Source organism: Anoplolepis gracilipes, chromosome 5 (assembly GCF_047496725.1).
Source record: "Anoplolepis gracilipes chromosome 5, ASM4749672v1, whole genome shotgun sequence".
Lineage (NCBI taxonomy): Eukaryota > Metazoa > Arthropoda > Insecta > Hymenoptera > Formicidae > Anoplolepis > Anoplolepis gracilipes.
The window spans coordinates 2,309,282-2,322,267 of NC_132974.1; the positions used below are offsets into that span (position 1 = coordinate 2,309,282).

At 35.0% G+C, this 12,986-nt stretch overlaps 2 protein-coding genes across 4 annotated transcripts in view; one reads left to right on the plus strand and one right to left on the minus strand.

The window, feature by feature from the left end:
• The window catches only part of LOC140666249 (uncharacterized), a 308,424-nt gene that overhangs the window by 76,726 nt on the left and 218,712 nt on the right, over positions 1-12,986 (minus strand). Inside the window, exon 1 of one of the 2 annotated variants that reach the window (XM_072893225.1) lies at positions 12,343-12,407. The exons of the other annotated variant lie outside the window; for it this stretch is intronic. Coding sequence (XP_072749326.1) covers positions 12,343-12,380 — 38 coding nt within the window. The 5' untranslated portion in view covers positions 12,381-12,407. Of the gene's footprint in view, positions 1-12,342; positions 12,408-12,986 lie in introns of those variants that run through there. 2 annotated transcript variants of the gene reach the window in all.
• Positions 1-12,986, plus strand: part of LOC140666248 (RNA binding protein fox-1 homolog 2) — a 256,874-nt gene that overhangs the window by 60,170 nt on the left and 183,718 nt on the right. The window lies entirely within an intron of this gene.

The following is a 12,986-nucleotide window of genomic DNA, read 5'->3' on the forward strand; positions in this document are numbered from 1 at the left end:
CGGGAGAAATTAAATTTTTAGAAGTGAATTTATAACGGTTTACTTAAAGGGGATGTTGCTCATTAGCGTATTACTTAGTATTTATTTATTTAAAAGAAAAAAAAGAAATATACATTCTTAAAAAGTACGACCTCGTTTTCGTAAATTTAATGCTGAGCTTTTCGTGCATCGTTAATTTCGAGAAGAAACGCGATGCGCGAATCGTTCTTCAGCTTGTGTTTATTTAATGAATTAAATTATTCTTCTTTTTTTGCGCAACATACTTTTTCTTACGATCAGCAAGCTTGGGAAAAGTCCGTCATCGAAATCCGCGCAAACCGCACGATTCCATTTCGACAATACTTTACGATCGCGTTTATTTCGCGCGATATTTCGCTTCGAAATCGCGCGCTATCTAGTTCGCAAATTTTATGACATGATCTGCTTTGTGTTTGCACAATAGTAACGCGTATATATCGTTAAGTTATACGATATTCCGCGGCGTTAACATGGCAATAAACGTGAGCGAGTGCGTCTTTCATTCTCGCATTTTTCCCCCTTTATCTTTCCTCAATTTGTTTAAGCAACGTAATAAAATTGCGTTTTCAAAAAAAATTTAGTCCTACAATTTTTTCTTACGCATCATCCAGTTTAATATCGCTTAATTTTGGGATGGCGGAACTTGCGGCCGGTACAGATTTGCCGGCACCGTCGTAATTAACAAGGAATCGCAATTTGCATCACACAGCAACCAGTACATACGCCATTCGCGTATGATCTAATGCACGCGTGAATACCTAGTTCGCGACGTAACGTTCCCGTATATATCGGATACGATACACGATCACTGGTGTAGGACGATTTGTAAGGTGTTCACATTGTTGCGCGTTAATACCGTCGGCATATCTCTGTTCATTCGATTCTGAATTATTACAGATACTTCCTTTGGAGCATGGAAGCTCATGCGGCCGGATTTAGAGAGATGTAATCGTGCAGAGATATATTTCTCAACATTGATCCGATGATGTATTAACGCAGCGATATGCAATATGAATTCATAGCTGAATTTTTAATGCTTTATAAAAGCCGTAATAAAACGAATTTATCATACATTGCTTGAAAAGCGCTATTATATATGCAACACAAGAATATATATATATATATATATATATATATATATATATATATATATATATATATATACATATAATAATATGATAATATATTTTTTTAGAACGTGCATTTTTTGAGATAATAAAAAAGTAGACTAATAAAAAGAATAAATGTCAGTTTTATGTATTTAAAAGAATCTTAAATCATCTTTTGCGACTACACGTGTCATTTTTCGCGAAGAGAATTATAAATTTTAATGTCCGTATAAATATACACTTGTAAAATATGCAGATGTTGTGTGGCACAACATTTATGGAATACATATAAGTATTACAAACATTTTTCTCCGATCGCGTTACAAGTCGCGCGTATTAGAAAAATTTTTTATCGTAATTATTTAAACGTGTCTATTAACGGCACATAAAACTCATTGATGTTGCATTATTTTTTTTATCGTATAGTGTTATGGAAGATTTAATTTTGCTGTCTATAGTTAATTTTTTCGTTCCTTTAAATTGCTATTTGACGTAAACAATTTCGAGGGAATGCGAAATGTCGCGTGACGGAAAACATTCGCGGCGATGCGATAACCGGGCCGTTTCCACGCCATTGGTCGTGGCACTTATGCACGTGGCTGCCAATGCTACGTAGTATCGACGGCAATCCGTTTAACGACGTCCGCTATTAATGGTCCATGCGTACATGGATTAACATCCCCGACGATTTCCGCTTGTGCACACGACCTGACACACGCGACCATTTTCGCTCCTTCGTGTTCGTGTGCGTACATGTTGTTCGTCGTTACGCGGAGTTTTCGACCGGATCTAACGAGATGGACCAGGTTAAACTCGATTAAACTATTCGGAAGAATGAGCATCGTTACGATGTAAAACATATCGATGTAAATGACAATCGGTAACTATGACATATATTAAATTATATATCGCGAAATTTGTTTTTCTGTATAGATTATAATAAAGCAACGTCAAAAAAAGTTAATAATTGTTATATTTTACGATACATATTGAATAGAAAAGTTTAGGTTTGAACAATTATTTTATTCGTTTATTTATTTTTTACGCTTTCTTAATATAGTTGATTAAAAAAACGTTTTAATAATTTTTTTATTTAATTGTTTATTAACTTAAACTAAACAAATGTCAATTGTTTCAATTATAATGTATAAATGTTTCCCGTTATTGTAATCTTTGTAAAACTTTACAAATTAATATGTTTTATATTAAAATAGTTTTACATTAAATATAAAATAGTTTTTTTAAATAATCTATTAGTTTGAAACCAATATTTCTAATCAAGTATATTTTTTTATTTTTCGGATTAAAAGTTAACAATTTATAAAAGCGTGATAAATTATAGTTCCTGAAAGCTCATGAAATTGTGCTGTGAGATATCTCTTTTCGTTATAACTGTCTAAACAGCATAACCGACAGTGAAACTGCGGGTTGCAGATGCTTATAGTCAGTATCGGCAACAGGAGCAAATATAGCACGTTTAAAATTCGCCGGGTTCTTTCACGTGGAATCGCTGGTGTACGCAAGTGTTAATTAACGTGTCTCTTGACGACGAGACTTCACAGCTTCCAGCAATATTTGACGTACATCAAAAATAAATGATAGCCAAGCTCTCAATTTACTATCAAAAACATCGCACACTTGAATGTACATTATTCTCGTGAATAGGTCGAGGTCATTTATCTACTTTGATAGCTCGTTTAAGCAGATAATAGATTCTCGGGGGAGGCTCTTTTCCCAATCGAGATATTATCAGAGAAAGGAATTCACAAACGAATCGTGTACACTAATTGTCATGAGTTATCGGAACAATTTTCCAAACAAGTTGATAAAAGCGATCTCCAGTTTAATACGCTACGCCGGAAAATTGGAAGAAGCCGAGCGAGACAAGAAATTAACATGAAAGGTCACGTGTATGCAAATCACGCGATAGTACAGAAAATGAAATATGAGTTGGTTTTCTCTCGGACATAGATAATTAATATTCATTATTTTATTATAACTTTGCTTACAATTGTATGTACGGTGGTTACCGAGTACCCGAAGAAATATAACGTCGAGATGAATATCATCCAAGATTTTTGCCATGGATATTTTTCTATTACAAAGTAGATAGATAATAAAAAAGCAAGACGATAAGATGGGATAAAATTATGAAAAGATGGTTGAGAAAATATCTAGACGTATATCGATAGAAAATTGTTATAAATATTTTGACTTGCATCGAAGCTGTTATCAAGTTCTTCCAGAAATCAACATAAATTTATAAACAATATAAAATATCGGGCGAAAGAAAATATATCATTTTGAAAAAGAGAAAAGACTGCGTGTGTGCGGGTAAAAGTTTTATAATCAAAATAATGTATCTCGCTAAAAATAAGTTACATGCCTGCAACTGCAAAGTGTATACGATATACAGTTATATTTAGCCTGGCTTTTTAATGCTTAGTCACTGCGAGAAATCGATGGCTTGTAAAAACCGACATTTGAATGCTCAGTAGATGCGGTCGTGTAATTTCAGCCACGGGAAAACGTCGGAGCGTGTCTCCGCTTATGGAAAATTCCTCGCGTGCCCGCCCACATTGGCATTGTACTACACCATTTTCTTCGGGGAGCGGTTACCTTATTCACGGTGCTTCGCGATCAACGAAGCATACGATGGAACAAAAGGTCTCACTCCACTACTTTCCGTCCGATAAGTCGGCAGCAGCAACTTAATAATCGTGAGTTGCCCCTTTTGGGCGCAGGGGGCACCTTCAATTTTGATTTTCCTGCCTTCAACGAGTTACGCGCGGCACTTTATTATTATCCAGATCGTCGCTTATCGGATCGCACTGCTATCAAAGTGATAGAGACAAAATGAAGGACCGCGAAATGAGCGTAGTTAGAGAAGGAAGTAAAGGAGGGTCGCCTCTTTGTGAAAAAGGGAAGGGTGTTAAAACGAGGAAAGTAGAAGCATTGTCCACAAACGTACTGTTCATTTGCTTTTGACAGGGATTAAAGAAGTCCCTATGTTGCGCGGGACATGTCTCACTTCATCTTCTCTCTCTCTCTCTCTCTTTCTCTTTCTTTTTTTCTTTTTCTTTTTCTCGTACATGCTTTACTTTCCGCCCCCGAATTGTTTGCGGCCATCAGGTACACCGAATGGAGAACCTTCTACGTGACGGAAACGCACGGATAGGGAGCGAGCAAATGGAACGGGCTTTTATGCTGGCGATACGTGCTTCACCCCCCGGACACTCACTCTAGTCAGCCTACTCTCGATTTCTCTCTTTCTTCCTTGCTTTTCATTGAAAGCTTGAAAGATGTCTATGTAGGACGTTATCGCTCAATCGCTCGAGAATTAACTTCTGCATGTTAATCGACGTGAATCCACCTTATATATTAGACCGCAGGTGATTTCGCAACCTCGGTTCACGATTTTTATACAAAAGAAACAAGATGAGATCTTTAGTACTTATTCAGCAATTTTTTTGAGCAATTGAGACTACTTTGCAAGAGGTATAAATATAAATGAATCGAAGTGGCTTTAATTACTTTTAATTGAAAAAATTTTAAAAGATATTTAATTGGAAGTATATATTTCATTTCTTGTAATATAAATAAATCATATTAATAAGTAATATTAATATATAATTACATTTTGGAAATTATTAAATTAAATTAAATTAATGATGATAAAATATAATTATTTTATATAACTATATATATATTTTTTATTGTTAGTAAAATTATTTTTATAGCTTTATTTATTTTTATTATATTTTTATTTTTATATTATTGTGCATTCTTTACTGCAGAGAAAAAGGGAGAAAAAAGGAAATTACAGAATCTGCATTTTCAGTTTTTAGGTAAAAAAGAACTTGGTTTCTCTTTTAAAAGATATGCAATTAAGGATTGCAATAGGATAATTATCTGTAACTGCAGCCGATTAAATGAGGGATGGAAAATAGCTTTGGTCGTTTTATATGCATTATATTAAATAAGCAATATTTCCTCAAAATTGAAAACAATTTTTTTTGTAAAGCTAAAAACAATTCTCTTTTATACAAAGTATGAACATTTAATATCGAGTCCTTTTACATGATTCGTAACTAACATGATTTTTTCAAACTATGTAAATAATAAAATCCGAAAAATATCAAATTTTTCTAGCAATTTCTTTACTAAGAATGATATTCGATGTATTATATATTAAAATATTTAATCTCAGTTAATAACTTGAATAGCGATATTGTGAAAAAAGAGCTATTTTTCCGGTGGAATTTGTAACTGCTCCGTTCTTTTAGTCCCTTCGATTCTGTTGCTTTTTATCATGTCTATCGGTGATTTCAAAAAACCGCGTCTCCACCAGATGCTTATTTGAACGTTCAATCATTGGGGAATTAACCTCGTTAGACAAGAAGCGCAATATTTGAGCACCGTGATCTTTTGTCACGAAAACGATCAGGCTTTAACGATGCAAATACCTACCATCGATCGGAGCGATACAATCCGATTGATCATCACTGCTTCACCTTTACTCGCTTTTATTCCATCTGTGAAAAGTTGCAGCCAATTAACACACTGAGCGTTCACATATAGAGAAATACTCTTTGTTACAATATTCGCATTACACGATTCCAAGTAACTCTGTCACAAAAGTTTAATGGTCTCGCTATTTGACACAAACGTCATTATTGCATTTGATGATTTGCGTGCTCGCCGTGTTTTGTATTTTATTTTACGTAACTCTTGTATCTATGTATAATAGGAAAAAGATAATATATCACACATTTATTAATCCGTAGGAGAAGAAGAGAAAATGTTTATTTTAACTGTATTAAATTTTAATTATTTCGAATTATCTATACGAAATTAATTATGTTATACTCTGATAATATCACGTGACGATAATATTGTATAGATTTTTTGTTGGAATTTTTTTCTTGTAAATCGAGTTGGATGGAATATAAAAAAAATTCATCTCCGATATTTCGTCGCGATTGCTCTGACGTTTATCCTACCGTACGGAAACACTGTTGTACGTGTGTTTCGGGCATAACGCGCGGACGACTTGCTTTAATCGGACCATACGGTTTACGAGATTACATCGTTTGGAAAAGCGATCATCGAGATCAAAGGAAAAGTTTTTCTCTGACGCGGTTTGCACGATCGACACGTCGCGTCACGTGCCGCGCGTCGCGACGGAGATAAAAAGCGCGCGATATCATCGCTGCGAGGAAGGCAGAACGTTTCGCAGTCGACGAAAGCTGCAATTCAAACGACAATGTGGTAGTAGTATGGTATTACGGCGTTTCACAGTGCGCAGCTATGTAATTTTTCACTCAGCCCGATTTCATTTCCCCGATGGTGACGTTGACGTTTTGCCCTCTTGCGATTGCCAAACGAAGGCGCGATTAATTTTCGTCTCTTTCCCTTTCTCTTTCTCTTCGTTATTTACTTCTTTTGCAATTACCGCTTGTTGCGGCAATAATTAATCGCTAATTCCCCCACGACGGTGTTTCGCCATCTCACAAACCGCGAAACGACAAAAAAAAGTGTGTCATCGCAGAGAGAGGGTTCGCGGAAACAAGGAATATCGCGCGCGGCTTAGAATCTAATTATAACTAATTACGCCATCGCGTCGCCGGGTTTAAAGGAATTAATTACAACTTAGAACGTAAATTGGATTATGCGTTATCTCGCAGTTCACCGACTGAAGTAGTTGTGTTTAAACAATTATGTATAGTATGTTGAGTAATGCATCTAGTATCATCTCAACATTCTCAATGAGAAACAAATGCAATATTGTCTTACGTAACACGCTTTAGCAATATAATTATAACTTGGAAATGTATAACTGGAATGTAAACGATAATTTAAATCTTTTCTTAAAATTCTATCTATGTTAATAGAAAGCAAATAGTAGATTATGTTATGACGCGATTTAATTTAATATGTAGAAAGCGATCGGATTTTGCACATTAATTGCGTTTATTTATCAAAATTTCAACGAAAGACAAAACTATATTCAATAATTATTAACCGAAAAACAGATTGTTGATTGAATTCAATTGCGCTTTCATGTCGTTTGTCACAGTCTATGTACATATATCAAAATAGTGAATTTAATATTATCGAATTTAATATTATAATCGTAATTATGGATAATTATAGTAGTGCATCATAGATTATTATTATTAGTATTTCAATGTGATTTATTTTATCGAATACTATTTCTAAAATGTAGATTGTATTATCATGCGAGAGGGATACATCTGACAGTCGATATAAGATATACAATCATGTATTGTAGCGTTAATGGTAGAGAGATATTATACTGTAAATGTAATAATCAATATAATCAATGAAATGGCCTCGTTAAGCGAAATAGAGAGAAACATCAATATGTTACCCTGTCTTAGCTTGTCACTTGTTAGACTTGCATCGAAAGTAACGAAGCCGGTTCTTAGTGAGTCGCGCTATGGAATATGAGAGAGTCGAAATGTCAAGCAATTATCGAGGCAATAGACGAGAAATAGTTTCTTGTGAAATTAATACATAACAACTATTTTAAATTCGCATTTAGATAATATAAGTTTCAATTTTAGTCAACGAAATGACAAGTGCACCTGCGCAATTTATAAGTGATTTTGAAGGTACAAATATTAATAAAAAAAATTTTGATGTTGGATGATTTAATTTATTGTGTTTTAGAAGAATTATTTTAAAGCTTTTCCATCTTCTGATAAAACTGCTTTTCTTTAAAATAATAGTTTACTTTGCTTTAATGGAGGAAGGAAAGGAAGAAGGTAGAAGAAAAAAGAATAGAAGAAATATTCAAATAAATAAGTATATATATATATATATATCAAATGTTCTAAGAGAATCGTGATAAAACTTTGCTCTCGCAATGTTTCTCTCATGCCCGGAAAAAGCATCCTCTGCGTCAAAAGTCGATATGACACGGTAAGGTGAGGTTGTCTCGATATCTTCGCGGTTGCTACGTGACACTTTCATTTCCACATCTTCCCTGTGAACCAATCTAATCCCAAGCCACTAAGGCCTAGACTTAGGTAACTCTTACCGATTGCACTTTTGAAAAAGACCGCTACCGTACCGAGCGAATGAATTGGAATTGGATCCCCGGATTTAACCAGCGAGAGGAGCAAATGACATCTTCGAACGGATGTAAGAGAACTCGGAGAAGGTACACATATATCCATATATGTCTCGTGAAAAACTTCTCTTCTTTCCCTCTCCTCTTTCGTTCTTAGTTTTGTCTTTTCAAGGGCCGCTTAACGTGTACTTCTTTCATGCATTCCGAGTCGTGAGATATCTGAAGAAAGGTTTATGAGTTTCTATCTACAGACAGAATGCGCTTAACGTTCGTTATTAAATTCCTCGCGTTTCATGTTTTTTAATATAGAGATGGGACGCATTCCTTTTTTTTATGTCTTGATAATAACACTCATTACGATGTCTTCGTAACTGTCAGCTTTGAGTAATCTATCTACATATGAACGTGGAGAATTTAATCGTATCAAAGTTTTAGGTCTATCATAAATGGCATATATTTAAATTATTTTATATAAAAATTAAGAAATGCGTTTTTATATAATTTTACATTTATGTTTAGCATGTTTTTTATTGAAGATATTGAAATTTGAAATAAGAAGGATTAAGTTCCTCTTACTTTCATCCCACATATGCACATGTGCACAAAGTGCACATCCATATTTCATTCTATATTTCATTTAACATTCCTTCGGAACGCTTTGGCGCTGGATTATTGAGAACAATTGCGGTAGCAAAAGTTTCGTAGCATGCGAGTGTTGTAGACATTAGAGTTCGGTCGAGTAAACGCAGATCGCCATGGGTTACTGTTTGTAGCCGTATCTCCTTGAGGGTCTCTAACTATATATTCTCTTCTTCCCGCAGCTAATCCTCCGGTACAAGCGACCAAGAACGGACTTAACAATTAGGCATCAGTTAGAAGCATGGTGCACCCTCGACTGCGATTTTCCTTTCGATAGAATTTCCGACCGCAGTAGTCTCTCAATTGGCGTTGGCAGGCAAATCGAATTGAATCCTCGAATTTGTCCAATGTGACCAAGAACGAGAGAGAGAGAGAGAGAAGGGGAAGTGCGAATACAGTTTGCAAGAACAGTAATATAACGTGCCTGATAAAATGTCTTTCTCGTGCGAGAGATCATCTCTTCATCTCACTTTCCTCCCTCGAGTTCCGCAATAGCTCGCCAGAGAAGATATTTCAACAGCGCCGTTGTAGAAACGGCACTTTAATTCGCGTACATTTCGCGTCTTGAAGCTTCTCGCTGAGAAGCAGTTTATTATTTTTTTATCTCCCTTTTTACTCTCTTTTCTCTTTTCTCACTTACATTTCTTAGCAGAAGCATATGTATATTTCACCGATTGTTTGCTACATTACATCTATATGTTATCTTTCAGTGTATGAATTTTTCAAATTATATTTATGCTCGAGGTATATTTTTATATAAAATCATATATGTTTTGTATAAAAACATCAATGAAATGAATATTCGTTAAAGTAATAATATTAAATTAGTAATATTATTTAAAATATAAAAATAAATGGTATTTTTTTCTAAATTATAAAATATACAGTTTGAAATATGGATTGATTTAATGCTAATCATATTGGAATATTTAAAATTTTTATTAATAATTCTGTCGAAACGTAAGTGAAAATATCCTTTTAAATTATGAATTAAACAATAATTAAAATTACATAGAGAATGAGATAGTGATTAAAGTACGATATCCTTTACAGATCATTTGTTGATAAAGTGACGATTCTTACAATTATATTATTTTAGCAGTTTATCTCGTATAGATGAATTATATATTCGAGCGCGTACTTGGAGTATGATGTGTAGTACAATGTACCATATGAGTCTATACGGAATCACGCGATATGTTTTTAACAGAATTTCTTTCTCGTGGCAGTAGAGTGTATTATGTCCGCCGTTGTAAAGCGAAGAGCACGCAATGAACGAAACTTTTTGCCTTTTCTCACCGCAGAATAAAATTCTGATTGTCTCTCGTTGTTTCACGCTATAACACGAGGTATTTCCAGTTTTTTCCGGACTCATGGTCGCATTAACCCTTCGTTGCCGTGTAACTTCTAAAAATAGAGGAATGAAAAGAGAGCGAGAGTGTGTGTTCCCGTGTCTACCGAGAATTATATTTCAGAAGAGATCAGAATTTTTATAGAATTTTTTCAACGCAAAAATTCATGTTATCATTTTCCTCGAAGTCATCGCATTTTTACGACGAATTCTCTCGCGACCAATCAAGCCGACACTCTTCCCTTACATATATAGAGGAGATTTTTTTCCGTGAAGTGTATTTTAGCATCGCGATATCGCCGTCGCGCAATAAGCGGGTAAGCATGACAGGATCTGGTTTGACATTGCATATTCTTTCGACATAATACATACGTAAGTACAATACGGCACGATTCAAATTTCAAACGGAATCTCGTGCGACGTGCATTCTTTATTCACGCCAGATGCCGAGATCATGCCGAGGGATGCTACGCGTCCTCCTGTCGTATCCGTCGCGACGCGCCGGAAACGCAGAGTTATCTTTATTTTCCTGGCAAAAAGAGCATATACCTGTAGAGAAGGAGAACCTTTTCCAGATTCCTCCCGGGAATATATATATATATATATATATATATATATACTTGGCTTACTTCAGCTTGATCCTGCTGTCTTGAAACCGGTCCAAGAAAATTCTCAGAAATATTCGCCGATTAGAAGTTAAATGAGCGCGACGTCGTAAATTTTTGTTTTCTGCCTGTCGCGCAAAATAAAATTTGATCGATTTTAAGGGAAAAGTATATGTACTTGGTTTTAAAAGCATGATGTTTCATGTATATTTATCATGTATATATCTTCCAAGAATACTTGAGGTAATTTTAAATTTAGATTTGAGATTTTTTGCAAGCATAAAGTAAAAATAAATTATGTTTTATATGAATAATATAATATTATTAAGCTAATATTGAAATTTGACAGAAAAATAATTTTTGTACAATGCAATTTTATTAAGCTGATATTGGAATTTAACAGAAAAATAATTTTTGTTTAATGCAATTTGAACGTGTTTTACACAAATTCCAAAAAAAATGAATACGTTATTTTAAATAAATTAATAAACAATATTAAAGCTTTTACTTTTTTGAAATACTCCAATAATTTAAGAAAATATTGAATAGTCATAACAATAATAATCTCGACAAGATAAACGGATAAAAAGTCTAAATAAATCTCACTTGACCTTAATTGAATTTGAATATCCAATTTAAAGCAATTTTCCTGAAAATACGGTAAACAATACAATGAGAAGGACCCTTCAAATTACGACAATAAATCTAGTCATTTATCGATGGTAAAATTCAAATAAATAACCACGAAAAATAAGCTCGATAAATAAAACGGTCGGTTGGTGAACGCGTCGTGAATCAAAGCAGGAAGAATCGTTTCTCCCGAATTGGGTAGCGCCTACCTATCGATCTGGAGATTCGTGCTGAGAAATATGTATTGCAGAGCTGGAAACAAGCTCTTGCGTCGTTCGGAATGGCGAAATGCCGTCTCTCTTTCTTGCAAGACGCAGCAGGAAACGTCTCCTCGTCGCCGCCCTCTTTTTCTCGGCTCTCTCGTCGCCTCGAACATGCAGAGAAGTCTTTTCTGCTGTGCAACGGCGCGCGCGAGGACCTGAGGGAAAAACGAACGCGGGGACAAAGGCCGTAGAAGCAGAGCTAGAGGAAAAGGAGTCGCGTCGAAGGAGGGCCCGGCTCAGTGGGCTATTCTCGCTGGTGCACAAGTTTCCCAGAGCAATGAATTGAGCTATGCGCATCCTCCAACGTAAGCTCGCCCCCAGAAAATAAAAATGCCTTTGGGAAAGCCCGGCACGAATTACGATCGATATGGTTTAGTCCCTATAGAAAAATATTGTAACGTAAAATATTGGAGGAAATATACGCGAGGAGGAACAGTCTATTTTTGTAAATAGTAAAATTGTACAATTACACAAAATCAAGAGTTCCAACGAGCTGCACATTTTTTTTTTTTTTTTACTTTCGGACTTTCAAGAAAATATACGCGAATTGTATGCGATGGGCAAACAAAAAGGCTATAAAATATTTGTATTTACATATTCTGTTTACGAATTTGGAACGTTTACTCACAATCTAGCAATGTAGTCAACCCAGTTCTCAGTTGTCATTTTATTTGTCGTTTCTCGCAGAATAATCGTAATAACACGTTGCACATTGTTTTATTGCGATAACTCGCGATAAGAAGTGGAAAGTGGAGGAGAATTAATTCTGTCGCTAAAGGAAAAGTTACGAGAAAGGAACAATGCATTAAGACACGTACATTCGCGCGCGTATACGGCTCTGTAAATACGAGTCTTTGAGCAAGCTCAACGTCGAGGGATTTGCTTGGATTCCCGGCGTCGGCGAATTCCTAGCGCGTGCTTAATTAACGACACGAGCTTGACAATGGAAAGGAGAAATTTCTTGTAAAGCTCTCGGCCCGCTGAACTTCGCACCCCGATGCACCAACGACTTTTGTGCATATAAAAAGTAGAACTTATAAAACTTAATAATTTACGAGCCACGTTATCTACACCGCTGTGTATTTTTACATGGCTGACTTTAATTACTGATCTCGGTTTCTTGCATGTACGAAAGCTATTGTCTTGTTAATTTTATTAAATATTTAGACTTTCTTTATTATATATAATGAAAGAAGACGCGATCAAGAGAATATTATATTTATAATGTCAAAAACGGAACACATAACAAATATTTGAAGACAGACTTTTTGA